Source organism: Barbus barbus (genome assembly GCF_936440315.1).
Source record: "Barbus barbus genome assembly, chromosome: 29".
NCBI classification, from domain to species: Eukaryota; Metazoa; Chordata; class Actinopteri; order Cypriniformes; family Cyprinidae; genus Barbus; species Barbus barbus.
The window spans coordinates 15,385,544-15,408,395 of record NC_136757.1 but is presented as its reverse complement, the minus strand read 5'-3'; the positions used below and the strand labels follow the sequence as shown (position 1 = coordinate 15,408,395).

At 37.1% G+C, this 22,852-nt stretch overlaps 2 protein-coding genes across 3 annotated transcripts; one reads left to right on the top strand and one right to left on the bottom strand.

Moving 5' to 3' along the window:
• The first annotated feature begins 1,055 nt into the window (after window positions 1-1,055).
• Window positions 1,056-7,293, top strand: LOC306849868 (uncharacterized protein). Of its 2 annotated transcripts, XM_079385241.1 has the most exons (8): window positions 1,056-1,382; window positions 1,650-1,759; window positions 1,903-2,125; window positions 2,232-4,024; window positions 4,297-4,424; window positions 5,608-5,830; window positions 6,049-6,227; window positions 6,420-6,866. In XM_079385241.1, the coding sequence occupies exons 4-8, from the start codon at window positions 3,973-3,975 to the stop codon at window positions 6,459-6,461; spliced, it is 624 nt and encodes a 207-aa protein (XP_079241367.1). In that variant the 5' UTR covers window positions 1,056-1,382; window positions 1,650-1,759; window positions 1,903-2,125; window positions 2,232-3,972; the 3' UTR covers window positions 6,462-6,866. The 2 variants fall into 2 exon arrangements, with proteins under 2 accessions (XP_079241367.1, XP_079241366.1); XM_079385240.1 differs by having other exon boundaries at window positions 6,049-7,293.
• A 7,604-nt stretch (window positions 7,294-14,897) lies between these two features.
• On the bottom strand, window positions 14,898-15,872 carry LOC306848881 (melanocortin receptor 3-like; the record flags this gene model as incomplete). Its single annotated transcript, XM_079383660.1, has 1 exon — window positions 14,898-15,872. One exon carries the CDS (start codon window positions 15,870-15,872, stop codon window positions 14,898-14,900), a length of 975 nt encoding a protein of 324 aa, XP_079239786.1.
• Between the last annotated feature and the right edge of the window lie 6,980 nt (window positions 15,873-22,852).

Here is a 22,852-nt window from a genome sequence, read left to right as displayed (position 1 = left end):
GTCCATTGATGTGTATCATGAGGTTCATCAGTAGTAGTTACTGTTAAGGTGCAGACAAAATCAATCCAATCTCTAATCCAATTCTGATACTTTAACTAGATTTTTTTTTTGCCAAGCCTGTTTGTATGTGCCAGTTTTAATGCTTCACAGTTATGCAACTGAGTATGCTTGTGGAGAATTCAAACTGAGTGATACAGTAAGCTGGAATTGAAAATAAAATGAAAGGAAGAGGTAGCTATCCCTGTGTCAGAGAGTGCTGCGGGCCATACTCGGACCGGATAATACATGTCAATGCCGAGTCTGAGTCGCAGGTGACGTGGGGCAGCCGAGTTTGGGCTGATTACTACATGCTATCTGGGAAACACAACCATAGCCTATTATATCACTAGTCCATGTTTGAGTAATAAAATGTTTCTGCATTGTGTGTGTCACCCTACATTATGGGGACATATTTTTTGGACAAGTATTAAAGGCTGTAAATCATAAAGAATTATTTTTTTTTGAAAATGTAAAAATGCAGAAAGTTTTGCATGAGGGGTAGGTTTAGGGGTGTTAGGATAAGGGAATAGAAAACACAGTTTGTACAGAAGCCTTTAAAAAGCCAAAATATGTTTTTATTTAAATGTGTTCTGCACAAGTTTCTGTAGGCTATAGGTAAGTTTAGGTGTAGGGGTTGGATAGGTGATAGAAAATATAATTAACCTGATAGAAAATCAAAGGCAATGTCCTCAGTAAGATAGCTAACAAAGTGTGTGTGTGTGTGCATGTTTATGTGTTTTATGAGGACACAAATTTGTATAATGACATGGGTATGACAGAGGTATTACATATGAATGTGGTTTATGAGGACACTGCCTATGTCCCCGTAATTCAAAAGGCTTAAAAAACATAATAAATTGTGTTTTTTTGAAAATCTAAAAATGCACAAAGTCTCCTGTGAGAGCTAAGTTTAGGTGTAGGGTTGGTGTAGGGCAATAGCACACACAGTTTGTTCAGTATAAAAACCATTACGCCTATGGAGAGTCCCCATAAACCACAAAAACCAACATGTGTGTGTGTGTGTGTGTGTGTGTGTGTGTGTGTGTGTTAAATAACGCAGTAGAAGTGCTGCACTGTAGAACTGTTTGTTTTTTACTGTTATAATAATACAAATGATCGTAACACCAAAGAGATGTTAATTTACAACATGTACTGGACATCCTTTTGTAGATTAAATTATGTAAATAAAATAAGAGCATGAAAATGAAAAGCGAAAGTGTTGTTGATGTGTTGATTCGTCACGAGATCGCGTCTTGGAGTTTCCGGTTCTTCTGTTCTGAAGCGAAAGGAGAACGCGCAAGAAACAAACCATTTGATCATGCTGCACATTTACGTCATAATTTGTAAGTATAAAATGCATTTGTGGACATGCACAACTTAATGCATTGCGTAATTGCAAAATGTTCAAGAAAGAAAGAAAAAAAAAAAAACACGTATACTAAAGTGAAACTAACCGTTTGTGTATATTGCCAAAACTTCCGCGTTCGTGTCTCCAAAACAGAAAACCTGCAGTAATAATCTCGTTTAAATGCGTTTTCATGCAAGGTACTGGCAGTGAGATCAACCTTTAAAAAAATACATAAAATGTTGTTATAATTTATTTTCTTCAGTTCATCTGATTCACCTGTCAGTATCGATAAAGGAGCACCATTGGATTAAAATACCATGTCCAGCTAGCATTGAACAAGGTGTAAAATACAGGAGAATCACCTGGTACAAGGTTGGTCTATGTTCAGTATTTCAAAATGCACAGTCATCTGTCAATCATCACATTCTCCAGTCAAAATCAAGAGCTATAAATCCAATACAATTTATTGGCTTGGATATTGGGGAGGAGTGTTTAAAAAGCTAACTTTTTTACAGGTTGAAGAGGGTTCTGATGTGCTGACTGGACTTGTTTTGAAGGATTTGCTAAAAAACATTACAACCCTCTATAAGTTTGCAAATTATTCCTATGAGGTGGGGGAAGACAACTCTCTTCTGGTCCTTAGTTCTGCTAAAGTAGACTGTGGCATTTACAGATGCACCTTATGGCCTCCACTGGGTCATTACATTCAGGAAGGAAATACTGATTATTATTCAGCAGGTGAGAACTTGTTAAGATGCAAAGTTTAATGCTATAATAAATAATATGCTAAATATTAATGTGGTGTGAACTAAAAACTAAAATTTGTGTTTGTTTTTGTGCTTAGACTGCATAAAGCCTCAGTTACAAGCGGCAAGCTGCAAGAAGCATGATCTGTCTGCCAATCATCGTTTTAAATACATCATAATCCCATGTGTGCTGATGGCTTGTGCTGCTGTTATCATGTATCTGAACATCAAAATGATTAAGAAAACAAAAGAAAAATATAATAACAAGAAAAAACTTGTGCAAACTGATGAAAGCATATAAGTAACTGTTTTTTTTTGTTTGTTTTTTTTTTACTGCATATGAATTTTGACATTAACAGTTTCTGTCTCAAGCAGCACATTGCACTAATGATGTTATATATGTAAATAAAGAGGACTGTAAAAAATAATGGAAATGCAAGTATGACATGTAAATGCATGGTCACACTTTATTTTAAGGTCACATTTTGACTTGGCTCCCAGGGGGGGACTTCCCCAAGAAATTTTTTTGGGGGGGTAATAGGGTCACGGCCTGTGTGGCTGGGCCAAGGGCCAAGGCCACAGAACCCCTCGGGCGGCCCGAAAAAGTAAGGCCGTGGCCTCCCGAGTCCCCGGATCCGGCATGGCCTCCTGTGTCTCCCGTCCCGCCATGGCTCCGGGAACGGGCCCCCGCTCTGGAGGCCGGTAGCCCTGCCCCCTGTTCCCTGGAGGCCTCCAGAGTGCCCACCCCCCCTCACCATTAGATGGTATATGGCGTGAGGACACGCCTTCCGGAGGGGGGCGTTATGTCAGACCTGTGTCTTGTTTTCCCCTCCTCTCGTGTCCATATTTGGCCTTCCTCGTTCCTGTCATTATTAGTCCCTAGCCCTGTTTGATTAGTCCACACCTGTTTCCGTTCTTCCTAGTTGATTTCCCTATGTTCCTAAGCCCTGTGTTTCCCAGCCCCTGTGTCCGGTCTGAACGTCGTACATGTTCGTCTCTACCCAAGCTCCTCGTCCTGCAGAAAAAATCCTGCAGATACCCTGTAAATTCGTTTATTATTATTATTATTTTTTCATATAATTTATATATTCTATGTTGGCTATTATGAAAGATTAAATGCAATCCAGACAGGTGGTTTTTAATAGCACAATAACACATTATTTGAAATGAACATCTCAGGTATGTGTGTAAATATGTAATTGACCACAGTTTAAAGTGCTGGAAAAGCTTGAAAATGCACCTTAAAACTGTTTAAAAAGTGCTTGAATTTGGAAAGGTGTAAGAACCCCATAAAGCGATTAGTGAATGAGTGAACTTCGACTTCGCAGTTGGTCCATTTTATTTCCACTAGGCTAGTTTAACCAGGAGAGTATTATTGCATTGAATGCGTAATCAGCCAGTCAGTGATGATGAGGACATAACAGGCGGACATAATTGCAATGACAGGCCAATCAAAGCATAGAGTTTTCGCTTGAATCTCTCTCTCTTTACAAATTGGAGTCTTTTATGGACAGTGTCACTTAGAAAGATAAGTAAACCACAGAGCTCATCATTCTGTAAATCTGAATTCACTTTACAAAGAATAGCTTCAGAACTATAAATAATATGCTTTCTGGTTTCACTTATGAGGGGGAAATATTCAGCCCTTAATTTAATATAATGTCAAAACAATATACACGTTATTATTATTATTTTTTTATTCCAATGATCTTTATGTGTTGCAATTGATCACAATCATGATCCTGAAAGTGTGTTAAAGAGCACTCTTCAACCCACATCATTTTTCTGAGGAGTTTCCTCACAAAGTTTGACTGTGGAAAGCAGACAACTTGGGAGGAAATGAGCATCACGCATTTCACCAGTGCGATAATGATACGCTTGATTGTGTTGGGTGAGTCACATTTCTCTTTCTTTATTTTACCTGTTATTTTTTACTCACTATTTACTTGGGCCTAATTATAAAAGGGTGTAAAGGGGCCCTAGTTATTTGTTTTAATTTAAGAAACAAGAACAGCAACAGTATAACACAGACAGTTCACGCAAACTCCAGCATGTAACGACAGATAGCTATTACATTATCTGTAGTTGTCTACCCAGTAACCAAACAAGCTAAGCGTACATCAGAGGCTTTGTGCTGTTTTAACCTGTGATGTCTGTTTTTAGCATTGACCCTTAATATAGTTGGCAGCGATGAACTCACCTTCGTCACCGCAAGTTGCAGAGAAGACATAACTTTGCACTGTACTTTCCATAAAAACTGTCAGAACTACACCTCTGTTAGGTGGTACAAGGTGAGCCATGTCCATCTGTCAAATCTCATATATGACCACTGCTAGAAACCATATTCTGTTTGGCATGTTTACGTCATGATACTTTCTCAAAAATTTGGTGATGTGGATATGTTCTGGTGTCTTGATTAGTTTATGGTTTATACAGGAAATTAACACAGAATGCGTTTTACATTTAAAACACGAGAAAAAAGAAAGAAAAGAAGAAAAAAAAGAAAAAAAAACTTGCACGCCACGCTTTAGATCGCCTTGTGCATGCAAGCGCGCGTGTCTGGCGCACGTTTATGTGTAAAACTAACATCTGAAAGACGTCTGCCAGATGTTTGTAGACAGCAGATGCTTTCCAGATCAAGAGATCTTTAACATTCATCTTGCAGAAGTACGTGTGCTATCAGGGTACATAAAAACAATGGAAAAGCAGCGCAGTGGAATCCAAAATGCATACTTTGAACTTTAATGTCTGTGGCTTTAAGCAGGAAACTTGCTGACACGCATTCATTTCCTTTCCACCCATTCCTCTTAATTTCTTCATTCAGAGCCAGTTTCACTTGTAGCCTACATTCAGACAGTGACAGTGACAAACATTTCCATATAAAATAATTATTGTGTATTTTCAATTTATTTGGGCAATAACTTGCATTTGGGTGAAATTAATGAATAGCATAGTATGTTATTTAGTATTAATAAAAAATAAATATATATGTAAAAATATGTGTAGGCTAACAGGCTATGATATAATGATAGTAGTAATGGTAAAAATAATGATAATAATAATAATCTTATATTTGTGTGTGTGTGTGTGTGAATTCATTTAGCCTACAATAATTCACATTCATGGTGTCTGTTATTAAATTTGTGGATTTTTGGAGTCTACAGGTGTGCCGATTTTTTCTGTTTTTTATTATCAAAAATTTGCATTTAAAAATGAATGTATATTTGATTCTATGTAACTGACTGCTGAATGAGTAATTCAATCTCAAATAATTTTTGTTTTAAATAGTTAATGTGATTATAAAAAAAGCAAACTTTGGTAGTATGTTATTATACAATATAAAATGAAATTTGAAGAAAAGAAAGTTGAGGTGTAATTCATTTTCATAACCTTTTTAGTGCTGCAAATGCAGAACTATTCAAACACTTATATAAACTCACTCTGTTCTTTTTCTTGTTGTTCTTTTTTTTAAAGTTCAACAGTAACAGCAGTGACAGATCTACAACAATGTCAATCCTCATAAAGTCACAAAATGTCATCCAGACTAATAAGCACAACGATTCTGTGTCACTGGATAAAAATGCATCTTTGGTATTAAGGAAAGTTGTTCCTGCCGATTCTGGGATCTACAAGTGTTTAATTAGTGCCAAAGCTGGAGGAATGAACTGTCAAAATCGGATTAGACTTAATATCTCAGGTATTTCATATATTAATAAACAATTGTGAAAACGAATAATGTTATAAAGAATATTGCACATTTTGGTTTCGTTCCCAGTGTCTATATACATATTGCTGTCAGTTTCAAATGCAGACAAACATTATGGCTTTGCATTGTTGTTCTAGTCATTAATGTGGATGATTCACTTGCTAAAGATCATTTCTGGTTACATAATGTAGCGCCATTTGTCTCCCTAGATTGTGTGTCAGCAGCTTCACCCATCATCTTTGATTTCTCCACCAAGTTTATTAATGAATCGTGGGCAAACACTAGCATCCCATTGCCTCGTGTGAATGATGATTCAGTGCTCTTTGTCCTTTGGGGTTGTGTAGGACTGGTTGTGAGTAAACTTGTCCTCAGTGCCGTTTGCATATGGGTAAGTATTTCTAAATGTAGCCTTGATGCAGCTAAACACAACAAGGAAGTAACCAGTTTAAATACCAAAGCTCTTAAAGAGAACACTGTGGAATGATTACAAAAATTGACTGTGGAAGTCTAATCCTAGCTGTTATTGTGAAAACCAATTACTAAGCTATAAAGGTAATTAATTACATGCTTCTGTTCTCAGGTTTCCAAGGAGCTCGGTAAACTTAAAAGAAGACAGACTTAAGACCAACCACTGTTTACCTGCCATATGGTTTAGTAATTTATTATCATCATTTTAATAATTCATCTGTGAATTTACCTGTGAATAATACACTTAATGCAACATTTCATCAAGTCATGAAACCGTATTGATACTCTGAGGAACTGATCTTTATCTGTTATATTTATTTCCACAATAAATATCCTTATCAGTGTTATTTTAGAATGATTTATAGTATTATATACTTTTATAGCATTTTTAACTGAATAACTTTTATTTTTATATTTTCAGTTTTCATTTTTGAGTAATTTGATGTTTTTTTATATTTTTATTTATGTAAATGTATGAAAGCAAATTGTAATAGTTTCAGTTTTAGATTACAATAACACTGCTTCCTACAATATCTAAATAAATATGCATTTATATTTGTTTTACTGCTTTAAATTGTCCAGTAATAAGGTTAATGACCTAGTTTAAGCTTTTATAAATGTGTTTGTTTCTCTTTGTGTGTGGGTGTTGTGTGTGAAAACTGCAAATGTTCGGAAAAACCTCACATGAGGTCATCCCCATGAAAAAAACTATTTACACAGATATACTGTGCCTTTGCCCGTGTAGTATAGGGGTTATGACTAAGATTAGAGATAGCATCCTAATACAAATAGGCAGTTTTATCAGACAACAATCATGAAACCGTACTGATACTCTAATTGAGGAACTGGCCTGGGCTTCATATCAGTTATATTTATTTACAATTTGCTCAACCAAACTCCAACCCATTCTCACTTCCAAGGCATGAAACTCATATATGTATAAAATCGTAAAAATAGTTTAAGGGGGTTTTACAGCAATACCATAGAAAAAAACAAAAAACATTTCGGTTCCCCAAAGAAACTTTCTGTGAACAGTCATAAGAACAATTGTTTTTCTTAGTGTGAAGAACATTTTCAAAATTAATTTTGAAATTACCTGTCTGCAACAGCAAAGAAATATATCCCATAAAAACACCTCTGGTAAAGTGATGTGCTGAGAGGATCAGCAGCAGCTCCCTTCCCTCACAAATCTGTATTGCTCCAGAAAAGTAAAAAAGTGACGCACGACCACTTTCTGTTCCAGTAGCTTCCCTCTCACTGAAGGCCAGTTCTGTGGGCATTAAAACCCAGGACCAATCCCCTAAATCCACCTGCTCATGCCTTTCCCCAGGCCATATCAATTAGAAACAAGGATTAAGCTGCCAAAAACATTTCTCTAAGACCAAAGTTATCTGCAGATCACTCTGCTTAAAGTCACAGGTTCAATACAAGCTTTACAAGCGTTTGCAACATTAGCTGTATAGTGACAAATATTAGTGTTCTAATGTGTTTTGGACCAGTTCCTTTTATAGCTCAACAAAACCTAAATGATTATCGGACAATATTTTCAGCTACAGGACAGATAATAAAGTTGTTGGCCAGTTGATGGCTGTAAATTCGAGGCTATGGCTGTGTTCGAAATGCCATACTATCATACTACTCTTACTATTTCTGCAGCATCCAGTATGTATGCTGCTCATAGTATGCACATTTGCTGTATGCATGAAATACCCGGATGACCTACTATATTTGCCAGAATCTGCTAAATATAACTCAAGTATACTGAAATCAGTACAGAAGCTGTGTTCTGAATGGCATACTATCATACAACTCCTACTATATGATGTTTTATTAACAAAGTTCGGGAGGAGCTCGTTCAGATAATTAACACAAGTGGAGAGCACTCAGCAATCAATGGTAAGAGGTATATATACACTCAGCAGTCTCACCTCATTCCATTGACAGTTTGCAGCATCCCTCCACCACCCCTTCTCCACGCTTCTAGTCCTAAGCACTTACATAGGGGGGGAGTACTCTGGGTTCGGGCCGAACTCCGAGCTCGGAGCCCTCCCCCCGGACAGCACGCCAAATACGCATTAAACTTACCCCTTCAAATTATATGTAAGTGTGAACTCGTGAAACTGCAGTATGCTGTGTGAATACTGTGAATAGTATGTGAATTTTCTGTATGCATGGAATGCCCGGATTACCTGCTGCATTTGCTGAAATTTGATGTATGCATCTGAAGACGCTGCGTGGGGTACTGTTTCCCAGAATGCAACGCACTCCATGTGACGTTTCATCTTCAAACGCGTCCATGAACTGGAGGCGGGGAATAATAATTATAAATGTTACACTTGTATATGCACGTTTATACATATACATATACATGTAATCTACAAACTATCGCTGTGCATTCAAAAACAATATCATTTGTAGGACATAAATTGTACTTTAATCTCTACGGCACTTTTCCGATCAAGTCAAATGACGTCACCTTTATTTCTATAGCGCTTTATACATTGTTTCAAAGATATTACATAATAATATTAATATTGCAGTAATATAATATATAAATAAATTATATATATAACTAGAATTAATATTTCAATTAAGCAAACAGAATTAAATTCCGATGCAAACAGCTCTAAAAAGAAATGGAGTGTATTTACTCTAAGGACAAACAGACCAATTTGTTGTCAGAGGCTATTTACATTAACTCCGCCCACCAATGCCTGGCTGTGATAAACAGCTCTGCAGAAGACACGTGTATTTCTGTAGAATCAGTGGCGGAGAGAGTAACATAAATACGAGCTGCTGCTGATACGAGCAATCCGAGTTCGATTTCGGCTTTTCTCAAACTCGTGCAACTCCTTTTCTCATCACATACCAGATCAGAAAGGCATTTATTTTCAATAAAAAATTAAGTAAATATTTGAAAAGTGGAGATTAAACACCTCATTAATAATACAGTGTGCTTAGCTCTTAGTAGGTTTTTGTCCCAATAAAGTGGCGTTCATCAAATAAAATTTATGATAATTTACACTAAAATGTTGTTGTCTAATATGTTATTGCATACTGTTTTATAATGTACTACAGTATAAATATCTGCCACCTAACTACTATTTACACACCTGTTGCTAAAGAAAATGCTGCTATTTTATTGTAAACATAATTTATCATTATTTGCACTTAGTGTAATTAGATTATATAACTTTTTCCATTTAGTGTAACTGCCAAAAATATTGTTCAGTTAAAGACAGCTTATTCAGTTCAGGCTATAGCCTATGTAAAGTTATTCAATTATGAAATGAGTTCAATTGGCCAATATTGTTTACTAGTATGAAGCCTTAATAACAAGCCTTTGAAAAAAGAATAGTTAGCACATGTGTTTGTAAGGTAACAACCTTCACAGCTGTGCTGAATTAATGTTTGCGTTTGTCATGTGACAATTAAGCATACTACTCTGAAATATTTGTTGCTTATTGTATACTGTTTCACACACTATTCTTTAAAAAATAGTAGGCAGTATACACTGTGTACTGGGCAGTAAGCAGTATGCAGTAAGCAAGTATGCCATTTCGAACACAGCCTATGTCTTCAATTCACTCGATTAGTGACTCAGTAGCTCCCTCTTCTGTTGACTGATTCTGGACGATCAAAATGTACATACTCGACCTACGTTGCTAATCTTATTGTGAGCGATTCATTGGTGGATGTTTCTCCAAAGGAAAAAAAAACAAACAAACAAAAAAACAATTGCCTTTGTATTCTTTACACAATTTAAAAGAACGTCATATGAAAAGCTTTCCATTTTCTTTTGACATCACCTAAATGGCTAGTAAATAATTTTAACCTTTAGCCATAAGGTGACCGGCTATGTCTTCTTTTTCCAGAACATGTCCTGGCCAGGATTCTAGCACACGTACATCATGGAGACGTCTATTTGACATCTGCATTTACATCTGGAAGGCATACGTTTTTTTTTTTGCTTGCTGATCTGCAATAGGTCTATGACGTTCCTATCAGATGTCAAATAGACGTCTATTAGATGTCTTTAAGATGTTTATGATTTAGAATGTAAAACTGACATCTTACAGATGTCTGTCAGATGTTTGTACACAGCAGATACTTTCCAGATCAATCAAATATTGCAGACGTAGGCCTACGTGTGCTATCTGAGAAACTGGCTAAAATGTCCTGGTTTTGGCTTCGTTGTCCTATATTGACGTGCTCTCTACAATCCTCATACGCTATTATTTTATGTGCATTGCTTTGACTAAAAGGGATACAGCTATGTCCGGAAAACAAAAGTAGGCTATACTTGTTACCTAACATTGTGTTTTATTAAAGTCTACACTTGCTCCAACCCTAAACCTAACCTTACAATAATGCAAATACAGTAATTAATTGTTGTTCACCGTGACAAAAAATGATGCAATACTGATGTGCTCATGTCCAGTAGGACAATTTGGCTGTATCTGGTCGATTATTTAATGCCTTCATGCTAATGGCCAAACTACATTTTATTCCCTCCAGCAAGTATAAAAACAAGAGAAAAACAAAGCCAAAACCTGGACGTTTTATAAACAATTAAAAATCTCAGCCAGACATGTCTGGGGAAAAAGAGGATGCATTGTCACCCGCCTATATAAAGCTGTTTAAGTAGGCTATTGTTTTTCACAAATCCACATTCAGGTAGAATATCTTTATTCCTCCCACTAATCCAATTGTTTTCTACTACATTTTTTCTCCGTATTGAATATCCTGTTGCGGAAAATTGAGAACTGTGCACAACAACTTTTGAATCAAAAAATTAATTAGTTGCACAAAACTCAAACAGACAAAGCAACTGAGAGTTTAATTTGGCGGGTTACTTCCTTCTGAAAAGTAAAAAAGAGATTTCGGATCTCAAAAATTTCAGAAAGCAGGAATCCCAAAGAGGGAGAGAAATGTCAAGTACTGACCTCGAGTGCTTAAAAGGTTACTCCAACCCAAAATGAAAATTTTGTCATTAATCACTTACCCCCATGTCATTCTAAACCTGGAAAAGCTTCGGAACGCAATTTAAGATATTTTGGATGAAAACTGGGAGGCTTATGACTGTCCCATTGACTGCCAAACAATTAACACTGTCAAGGCACAGAAAAGTATGAAAGACATCATCAAAATAGTCCATCTGCCATCAGTGGTTCAACCATAGAATACAAAGAAAACAAAAATAAAGATTTTATTCAACAATTCGTCTCCTCTGCGTCAGCGTAGCACCACTTTGGAGAGTATTCGCTGGACGTAAACAGCCGCACCACACGGATGAGCTGTTTTCGTTCAAATCAAAGCGTAAACAAATGTAGAAAGCGTATCTGTGTGGTGCGGCTGACACAGAACAGCATACGCTGTTTGCGTCCAGCGGATACTCTCCAAAATGGCGCTACGCTGACGCAGAGGAGACAAATTGTTGAATAAAGTCGTTATTTTTGTTTTCTTTGCGTACAAAAGTATTCTCGTAGCTTTATAAAATTACTGTTGAACCACTAATGGCAGATGGACTATTTTGATGATGTCTTTCATACTTTTCTGTGCCTTGACAGTGTTAATTGTTTGGCAGTCAATGGGACAGTCACACGCCTCCCGGTTCTCATCCAAAATATCTTAAATTGTGTTCTGAAGACGATTGAAGCTTTTACAGGTTTTGAACGACATGGGGGTAAGTGATTAATGACTAAATTTTCATTTTTGGGTGGAGTAACCCTTTAACGAACTCGCATTCAAGGAATAGTTTAGCCTAACTAAAAATGTAAATTCTCATCAATTGCTCACCTTTAAGTTCTAAATTTATGACTTTCTTCTGTAGAGCACAAAATAATGTATTCTGAAGAATGTCGGTAACCAAACCACTTTGAGTGACACATTGTGGACGCTGGACTGATGTTTTTCCAGGTACTTTGTAAATGTCTGATCACGAAGGCGATTCTTTCATTAAGCTGCAGGGGGCCCCATAGCACACAATAATGACTCATTCATATGCGTTCTCCGATATTTCTTTCCTGGTGAGAAGCTTTCAGATCACTGCCATAGGATTTCTGCCAACTCTCATGTACTCAGTAACATAGCTGATGTGTGTATTAGGTACCCAATGATCTTCCCCCTGCAGTGCAATAGAGGTGGTGTTGTTGTGCGTTAAAGGCAAGAATAGGCAGAACAAAAAGTCTAGCATTTTGTGTCATTATTGACCCCTGTGGTTATCAGTCATACATTTGCTTTGTGGTTTGCATCAGCATTAAGTATGCCAATTACACATACTAAACTCCAAGACATCATGTGAGTGAATCACTGGATGCAGCCCGCTCTCGCTTCAGGTCTACAACAAATAAGGTCCCAAAAGTATGAAGGCAAGATCATTAACGCCATTACTTACTGGCCTCATTGATAAGTGATAAACATTACTTTTTTGTTTTCCCCTCCAGCTTTGTTATTGATGGATTGACTCTTTCTGTTGGTACTGTATGTACAGTAGCAGTCTTGAGGCTCGTTCTACTCTCTCTTTCTGTAGCTTGACTAGTAGAGCTCAGCACAAGGGTTTGACTGATAAAAGCCAAATGTACGTTCACAGCCAGTTCATTCTATTTTAAATACATATGCTTCAGTGGATCCATAACAGGCTGAATTACGGTATGTGTCATTCATAAATTTCACATGATTTCATCGTTTAGTTCTTTCTAAACGCTAGGGAAGGACAGATTTTAATCCAACCTATAACTGCTCATTGTTTTATGAATTCTACTGTATGACTGAAGATGGTCTTGGATTTAATTTATCTTTGCTCATCTCACTGTTCACCTTAGTTCAAGTTAAATGCCAATATGATAACGGAAAAGCATTTTGCATTAAAAGCATTTGTGGTGAGAATGAGAAGGAAAAAAATCACACATCCACGCATGCACACACACAAACTTTTTTTATAGAAACACAAACTAGCATTCATGTATCCCACATGAAGGAACAGAGAACACATGCCGTGATTAAGCTAAACTCTTTTATCTTACATGTTTTTTGGCAGATATTTGCTGGAGTTTGTGGCCACAGATACAAGTCAAGCGCTAAAGCTCATGCGCCAAAGGAGTTCATATAGTGGCAAACACAGTCCTAATAACATTGCAGTGAGATTCAATACAAGTCAGCTAAGTAGAATATCAAACTTAAACCACTAAACACCCATAAAAAGTTAAACTGTGTTGCTGTTTAATGGAATAAGAGGGATAATTAGTCAGAGCCAAAATGTGGTTAGTGCTCTGACATACAGTGAGGTTGTGCTTTGGGTGACCTGAGTTTGAATCCTAGTTTCTGGTCTTTTCCACTTCTGAATAAAAAGGCTAAACTCCCAAAATGAGAGCTATTTGGTGTTGGAACTGCTGTCTTAAGTCTCTGACTAAAAATAAATGGTGAGACCCCAGTTACATTCTACCACTGAAAGGGAAAATTAGATAAATTTGCGACTTTGAAATGCAGCAAAATGATCCACACATGCTGACTGCAGCAGTTGGATTGAGTTTGACGGCATATTGTTGATAATCGGAGACAGTCCAACCTGAATTTGATTTTGACAACTATGAGAAGCAACAAGTTACTGACACCTCAAAAAGACAGACAGACACCTAGGAAGTGCCCTGATGTTTTTGATGTCAGCAAGCAAGTTTCACCACAGACAGTTTTCACTTCAGCAGCTTTGAACAGAGGCATTTACACACCAAAAACGCTCGAACACTGTCACAGTCACAGATACCTAAAATATACTATAAATATAATATAATATAAATAATATATAATATACACATTTTGAACATAATACCTTAAAATATATTTCGTTGTTGCATTTTAAATTAGCGGCTTGATAATTTGAGTGGAAAATATAAAATTTGGTTTGTCCTCTATTTGCTTTAATGACATCAACATTTGAGCTTGCATGAACTTGATATCATATGATCCAGTATAAACTGAGATGATCCAAAAATCTTGATTTTTTTGACTATTTGATGGGTACAAAAACGTATTTTTAGAAAAATAGTAAGCATAAAGATCCACATTTGAACTTAACCATCAGTGGGGTGTAAGCAGATCATATGAAAATGCACAAATGAGATAATATCACCACCAATTCACCAAAGTGTAAAGCAGTTACAAAGTGCTATGAGATTGTCTAGGCTTCACCGAAAAAACACAGTCAAATGATCAATGTCACAATCATTTGAATAATCACCTAGAAATAATATAGAATTTCTAGATTTTCAGTGTAGTTTCAGACTGTCAGACCCCACTGCATAATGAATGCACATAATAGACACGACTAACACATAATTGATCTGCCCTTTCTGCAAGCGATGGGTCACATTCGATCCACCCCCCAGTTCTCTGATTTTCTTGCAGCTCCTGAGCTTTCCAAATCCTTGATAGGGCTTGACAAATTTCCAGTTCTTTTTTCTGAATGCAACGTGTCTGCTTTTGTCTATCTCCTTATCTCTTGATAACATCATTATGACCACCATGCTTTGGCATCTTATCAAGGTAAACTTTTTCTTTGTACATTCAGTCTCCTTTCAAATCAGACATTTATCTAAAGTGTAGGCTGACAGCCAAAACAGCACAGGATCTCCTTAAAGGTCTTCCTCATTTCCAGGCTGCGGCAGGCGTAGATGAGGGGGTCAATCACAGAGTTGCACATAATGAGAACCAGGTACGTGGTGAAGTGTGACATGTAGCAGAGGCAGAGTGGATGGTGCGGACAGGACACCAGCAGAATGAGGTGGAGGAAAAATGGTGCCCAGCAGCACACAAACACACCGAGGAGGATGGAGATGGTCACGGCTCCCTTCATACAGCTGCGTTGACGTGGGGCCGAGTTGCCGGCAGCCGCTGGGGGTAATGCTGCGATTCTCTGGACATGAAGTCTGGCAAGAAGAAACATGTGTATGTAGAGAGTGGCCATGAGCACCAGCATGGCAAAGAACATTGTGATCAGACAAACAATCACGGTCTTGCTCTCCGAGTACACTATGAAGACGATCCCACAAACCACGCACACCAACCAGATGGCAGCAATGGCCACCAGCGCTCTGCGTACGGTCACTATGCTGTGGTAGCGTAAGGCGTAGAAAATCGTGACATAGCGGTCGATGGCAATCGCCAAGAGGTTGCAGATTGATGCCACGAGAGAAATGCAGATCATTGAATCAAACACATTGTCCATCAAACGCACAAAATGGTCACTGACCACCAAAAGGCGTCTGCTTAGTACGGCAATGAAAATGGTCTCCAAAGAGTTCGAAACACTCACCAACATGTCCGCGGCAGCCAGGCTGCATAGGAAAAAATACATTGGAGAGTGAAGGTTCTTGTTTTTGACCACGGCCAAGATGACGAGGATGTTCTCCAGAAGACTCACAATACCCAAGGTGAGAAAAACCTCCGCCTGGATCTGAACTTGCTCGCACAGAGCCCCTGCTGGAGGATCAACGGTGCCATTAGGAGGCAAAGATGTGCTGTTTGCAGGTTTCTGCCCTTTAAGAAACTGCAGGTATGAGTCGTTCATCAGGATTTTTTAAGATAAATAGATGGGGAAGAACAGATAGCAGATTAGGGATGGAAATTACAGAGGAAACAAAACAATTAAAGCAGAAAAAATATAAAGAGTCAAAAAAACTGATTCAGATAATGGAATAAATAACAATAAGCTGCAGGTGTAGTTAACAAATGTTGCAGATGTTGGCTTCAAAAATCCTCTGCTGCTCTTCCGTTTGTTGGAGATGCTTCTGTAGAGATGCTGTGTGATTCAGAGGCTCGGAGCAAACGGACTCTCTCTCACAGCCACTGGCTGTACGTCAGCAGATGCAGCCTCCGCCTGCTCTTTGTGTGTTTGCTCAAGATTTTAAATGAAAGATGTGGGTACGTACACACACAGACACACACATTCATAGTGCGTGGCAACAGGCAGGTGTGTGCATTTTTGATCCAAATTAATAAGTAATTTATTTAATATATTTTTCCAAAGTTATGTCACGCTTAGGTTTTTATTATTGTTAGTAATTTATATTAACCTTCTAATGCTTATACCCTATGGTGCATAGATGAGTCATGTTATATGTCATTGTGTTGGTTGCATATTAAAAATGTGGTGTTCATGTGTGAAACACCTTGCAAGAGTTAAATACTTCCATCTAGAGCATGTTTAAAACATGCTATATTTAAAAATACTGCGCTGATGAATGGAAAAGGAAACAGTCTCAAAAAGTGATTTTAAAGACTGAAATTCTTTTGAAATGCAATTGAAAAAAACAGCGTGTATGCCCGAGCAAAGTCAAACACACCAGTATAGTGCATGTTTACACAGAAAAAAAAGCCTTGCTGTTAACCGTGAAAACATGTTAGGTGCAAACTGGACTTAATTCATATTCTGAAAATCGGAATAGTTCACTTAAAAATTGCAATTTGTTGAATACTCACCCTCAGACCATCCACTTTGTTTTTTTCAGTCATTTTTCTCTAAATCTGTTCCAACTCAAATTTACTTTTTCATGGAAGTGATTTATAATCACTTGATTTTGCACAGGCTCGCTGTGATAAAGAAAGTAAAAGTGACGTGACATACGGCCAATTATGGTGACCCATACTCGGAATTCATGCTCTGCATTTAACCCATCCAAAGTGCACACACACAGTAGTGAACACACACACACAGCGTGAACACACAGTTGCAGTTGGGGGTTCGGTGCCTTGCTCAAGGGCACCTCAGTCATGGTATTGAGGGTGGAGAGAGCTGTATATTCACTTCCCCCACCTACAATCCCTGCCGGCCCAAGACTCGAACCTGTAACCTTTGGATTACGAGTCCGACTGTCTAACCATTAGGCCACGACTTCCCAAAATTTTTAAAAGACATGGATTTTAAAGACACCTCCCTGCAGAACTGTAGTAATTTTCTGCTCTTGAGACAGAAAAATATCTATGTAACGTAAGTATATATTTTTTTACACAAGTCTTTAATTGTGAAACCTTGAGGAGAGAAACGTGTTACAATGCATGAAACTTCACAAGAAAAAATTACAGAAACTTTTATGAAGTGAATAATTGGGTTTGAGCGTATATTCCTGTGTGCGTATGTGAGAAGGTGATTTTAGTGTGATGAATGTATTCCCACAGGATATTGATTGATTTTTTTTCACACCTCATCACCTGCTTCAGTGACTTCATGAAAAGTTCTAGACCAGACTGTTTCACATCGTGCTTGGTTCACACTCCAGCAGATAACCATTTATCAATACATCTGACTCTGTTAGGTGCCTTCTCAGGAAACCCAGGGAAAAATCAAGAGCTAAATTTATCAGTTAATCTAACAGTACTGTATTGCTGATAAGAGAGATGAAAGTATGTTAAATTGAAGTGAATTTACCATTAAACCAATATACAGTGATTCAGTCAGAATGAATGGAGCTTTGGCATGAGAAATGAATTCGTTTTTTGGACATTTTGATTATCTGTACCTTACCACTGGATAAATTAAAGACAAGGTGGTGGTGGCGCATGCAGTGGATAAGACACATGCCTTTGGTGTGAGAGACTTGGGTTCGAATCCACTGTGAGACACCAATGTGTCCCTGAGCAAGACACTTAACCCCTAGTTGCTCCAGAGGCGTGCGACCTCTGATATATATAGCAATTGTAAGTCGCTTTGGATAAAAGTGTCAGCTAAATGAATAAATGTAAATGTACCAGCCTCAGGAACACTTGAATATGTAAACGGAATATGTAACTAACTGGAGGTCCAAGAGTACAGCAGGGTCTGGGTTAAATTATACTGATGGTGTTTAAACACACAGGCAATGTAGTGAACTTACTTCAACATTGTGCACATTGGAGTAAGTTCACTACATTGCCTGTGGAATACAAATTCAAATTCAAACTACAAGCAATCTCAGCGCTCGCCCGTTTGGATGCAGCCCAACATATGGGTTGGCAAATCTCATAAAGAGGTGTCCAGGTCACATTTTACCCCAAAAATAGTGTGTATGTGTGTGTGTGTGTGTGTGTGTGTGTAGGGGGGGGGGATTTTTAGGGGAAAATAACGATTAGGACATTGTTTTATGGACAAATAGGCGAATTTACACCCAATGCAAAATACAATCATTATTGCAACAAGAAAACATATATATATATTGTATATGTGTAAGTATTTTTAAACATTGATAGCATTTGTTGCACACCCTAAGAATTAATTACTTTTTTATATACATTAAATTATTGCAAATACACTAAATAGGTGATGAAAATCAATTAAAAAGACCAAAAGTACTTTCTCACCATGCAGTAAACAACATCTTCACATCAAGAATGCCTAGACGCTCTTTGTTTCTTACAGTCCCCATCACACACAGAGTTTCCATGTATTTCCTTTAATAATAATGATGTTTTGAAACCTCAGACTTCAGAGTTCACAGAAAACCTTGGCTCTTTAGTTTCAGTTTCTTATAACATTTCGCTATTGAATGGTGGAAGACTGACAGGAGACTTCAGTGGTGTCAAAAATCACCTTGACATTAAAAGCAAAAAAGGCTTATACTGTAATTCTCAGCCATGTAAATTCCTGTTCATCGCATACCTGTCAGTACATGCAGCTGTGGGGAGGAATATAACCTTTGCTCAGGAGTCCACTCGTGTTTTAATCAAATCCCTCTGACTTGCACCTCTCTCTGACTCACAGTACTGCTTTTGTCTCCTGGGGACATGGAATAGTTCATGGACAGGACTCCTTGGGGGATTTACTTGTGCGCACAGTGCCATACTGTATAACAATATAGCCAATTCACTCTCCATGCTTGGTTTTGTAACTGCTATACTTTGGATATACAACTAAGTTTCAGATTTAAAGGGACAGTTTACCCAAAAATGAAAATTTGCTGAAAATTTCCTCAACCTCAGGCTTTCCAAAATGTAGATGGGTTTGTTTCTTTATCGGAACAGATTTGGAGAAATTTAGCATTACATCACTTGCTCACCAATGGATCCTCTGCAGTGAATGGGTGCTGTCATTTGGAGAGTTTCAAAAGCTGATTAAAACATCATAATTATCCATAAGTAATCCACACCTATTCCATCAGTTAACATTCAGAAGTGAAAAACAAGTGGTGGTAATAAACAAATCCATCACCGTTGCTTTCGGCCAAAATACTAGCCCTCTGCTTTCTTCAATGAAAAAGTCATCTTGTCTTAATCAGGAGAGAAATATGCGCAGATTAAGCACCATTTACAAGTGAAAACAGGCCAATTTGCAATGTTTTTATCAGCCGTTTGAATTCTCATTCTGACGGCACCCATTCACTGCAGAGGATCCATTTGTGAGCAAGAGAGTAATGCTAAATTTCTCCAAATCTGTTTAGATGAATATACAAACATTTTCAATGGCCCGAGGAAGAGTACATTTTAAGTAAGTTTTAATTTTTGTGTGACCTATTCCTGTGGCTTATTTTTGTTATATCATTGAGTGTTTTTGAAGCTGAATAGCTCATATTTTCATACACTCTTGGACTGTATAAAGCTATTGAGAATTACTGTGCAGACTTTATGCAGCCAAAGGCACCATTTCATAGAGGATGGATTTCACTAAGATTCTTCTGACATTACCCATATTACACAATTTCACAATATTAATGAGCTCTGACAGCTGTCACATCATTTCATAAGAAGATTAGCTGTGGCTGTTTACCTGCAATGTCTGCATAATTTTAATCATATTTACCCTGCATGTGTAATAAAACAGCAAATATTTAATATTACAAGAATTTCCCCCTTATTAAAAATGCTTCCTTAAAAAATAGTTTGGCAAAATGGACACTTGTATGTTTGTAAGTGTCAATAAATAAAATGATGAAAGATGTTGCAGTGTGTTAAAATAGTGCCACAGTTTTCAAATCTCGTAACACTGACTTTACAAAGGTTTTTGCATAAAGTCTCAAATACATGTGGGTGTACTTAACAGTCTCTAGGCATTATTAGTTAGTTCCATGACCCTTGCCCTGCTGTGCTCACACATAAACCTGCAAAAATACAGATCCAGAGAGACTTTGCTAAATTCTTTGTGAATTAAAGCCGCTTGAGACATTGTTCTCAAACAAATCGCCTTTTCTTTAAAAGACATTTAAGTAGTTTAAGCGGCAGTGCATGTGCTTTATTTCAATTATTGCTATGAACTATCCAACAATGAAATGTGCAATAATTTTCATGTTTGTCCTCATCCTAATACAACCTTACACTTTAGCCATTTGGGTCAAATTTCTCGAGGAGTGTAATTGTAATGAGCACACATCACTGATGGGAGATCAGACAGTGTTGATCATTGGTCCACTAGAGGGTGTAAGTGTAGTACATGGGGCAAATGTGCATTTGTCATTGAGTACCAGACTCTAACCATTCATTTTTGTTGGTTGCTGGTGTCGCTGGTGGTTTCCAAACTCTTGATTTCTCCATGCCCTTTGTTTTTGCTAGAGCTCTAACTGACTTCCTCTTTTCTTTTAGCATCCAAATTGCTTGCTTTTCTCTCAAAGTCATCTCCCTCGTCTTCATCCTGGTTTGTGTGTGTCATCATCGAATGCAAGATTCAGAATACAGAAGTAATGGATATAACTGATACGACACATTCCCTGCTTTTAATATCTGAAGAATTAATGCAACAGGACACATCTGATCACTTAGAAAGACCTGTGAGGCAACTGTTCCAATACTTGTGCTCACATCAGATAGAGAGATGAAACTCTAAAAGTGCTGAACTTCTTAGCTGGTAAAACATCTATGTGTTGAATCACCCAATAATAAAATGTGACATTCTGTAGTTTTGTCTCATATTCATCTTTTAATCATATTTGTAAATGTCTTGACTCCACAGACAACAGAGCAATTTTGTCTTTACTGTTCCAATACTTTTGGAGGGCACTGTATATTTAATGTCTATACAGTTTTTATAAATTTTTTTAATGAAAATTTATTTAGTTTGAGTTATTTTAATAATTCAACAACAAACTAAAAATAAGAAATGTTGCCTTGGCAACTAGCTGAAATAAAACAAGTTTATTTTAGTTAATGCTTATTTTCTACTGAGTAATGATTTTTTTTTTATGGTTTTAGTTTAACGATAATAACACACCACAAATGTAACTGCAACAAGTTGCAGGCCATACATTTTTCAGATACTATCATAATAACGCTTGAGGATACATTACCTGATCTTAAATATGACCTATTTTTATATCTCATGAGTAGCAGAGTCAATGTCATATGTGCCCTTTAGAGCAAAATAGATGTTGATCTGTGTAAATATGAAGAGAGCCGAGAGCCATTTTCTTTAAATGTCACTGTTTTTCAAAGAAAGCAAAGTGAAAATGGAATTAAATCATATTTCTCCTCCTCTTCTCATTTGTTTTTCTCTGTAGTAGGTTTCTATGACTTTCTTTCCCAGCAGATTCAAGCAGTAGAAGGTTTTATATTATTTATCAAACAAATTACACTGGCTAGAAGGGTCTTTGTAGTCTAATAAGAGAAGATTATGATGTTAAAATGGGGGTCTATAATAAAAGATTCAGCACATCCTTTCCACCAAGGTCTTTCTTGGAGCTCATTTCCTTATGAGCTACTAATGTTTCGTTTTCTTTTGCATAATTTACTGTCAGATTCAGTCTAAACACAGCACACTCACTAGTTGTGTAAGCAATGAATGTACTCATATGAGGACCTTATATGATGTTTTGTACGGCCTTTCATTTAGCTGTGTGTTAGTTTTTGCTGCCAAAGGGTGAGAGATGCAATATTAAATTAAAGCAATAGGATTTTGCTATCTGGAAAGAAACATTTCTCGTAATTCCAAACAACATTTATTATTCATTTAGTAATCATATACCAAGAGACTATACAATACAATTAAAAAAAATAGACAGACAAAGCCTTGAGGCTCAGCAGATATCAAAATGCTTGAGAACTCACTCTGCAATTGTTGGGCAGTTTGAGAGATTGATAATGGGTTAAGAATATGGTAGGGCAAGGTTGTATAAAAGCCTTAAAACTGATTATTTTTCCATGTAAAATAATGAATTCAGCTTATTATGCACAGATCAACTATCTGTAAGTTGATTACCTAAGAAGTGAAAAGCACTGTTTTATAATATATTCTAAAATATTTTTGAATGCAATCATTCCGATGGCAAAGCCAAATTTTCAGCAGCCATTTTTTAGTCTTCAGTGTTACATGATCCTTCAGAAATAATTCTAATATGCTGATTTGATGCTCAAGAAACAATTCTATCAAACGCAGTTGTGCTGCTTAATATTTTTGAGGAAATTGTAATAGATTATTTTCAGGATTCTCTGCTGAATAGAGAGCATTGGCAACACTACAAAAGCTGATGCATTTTTCTATCAGTTAATCACTGAGGGTTTAAAAGAAAATATGCACTCCACCAGACGGTTACTGATATATTCCCAGGGAAGGACAACCTTTTTAGCTAATAAATACTTCTATAGTCAATAATC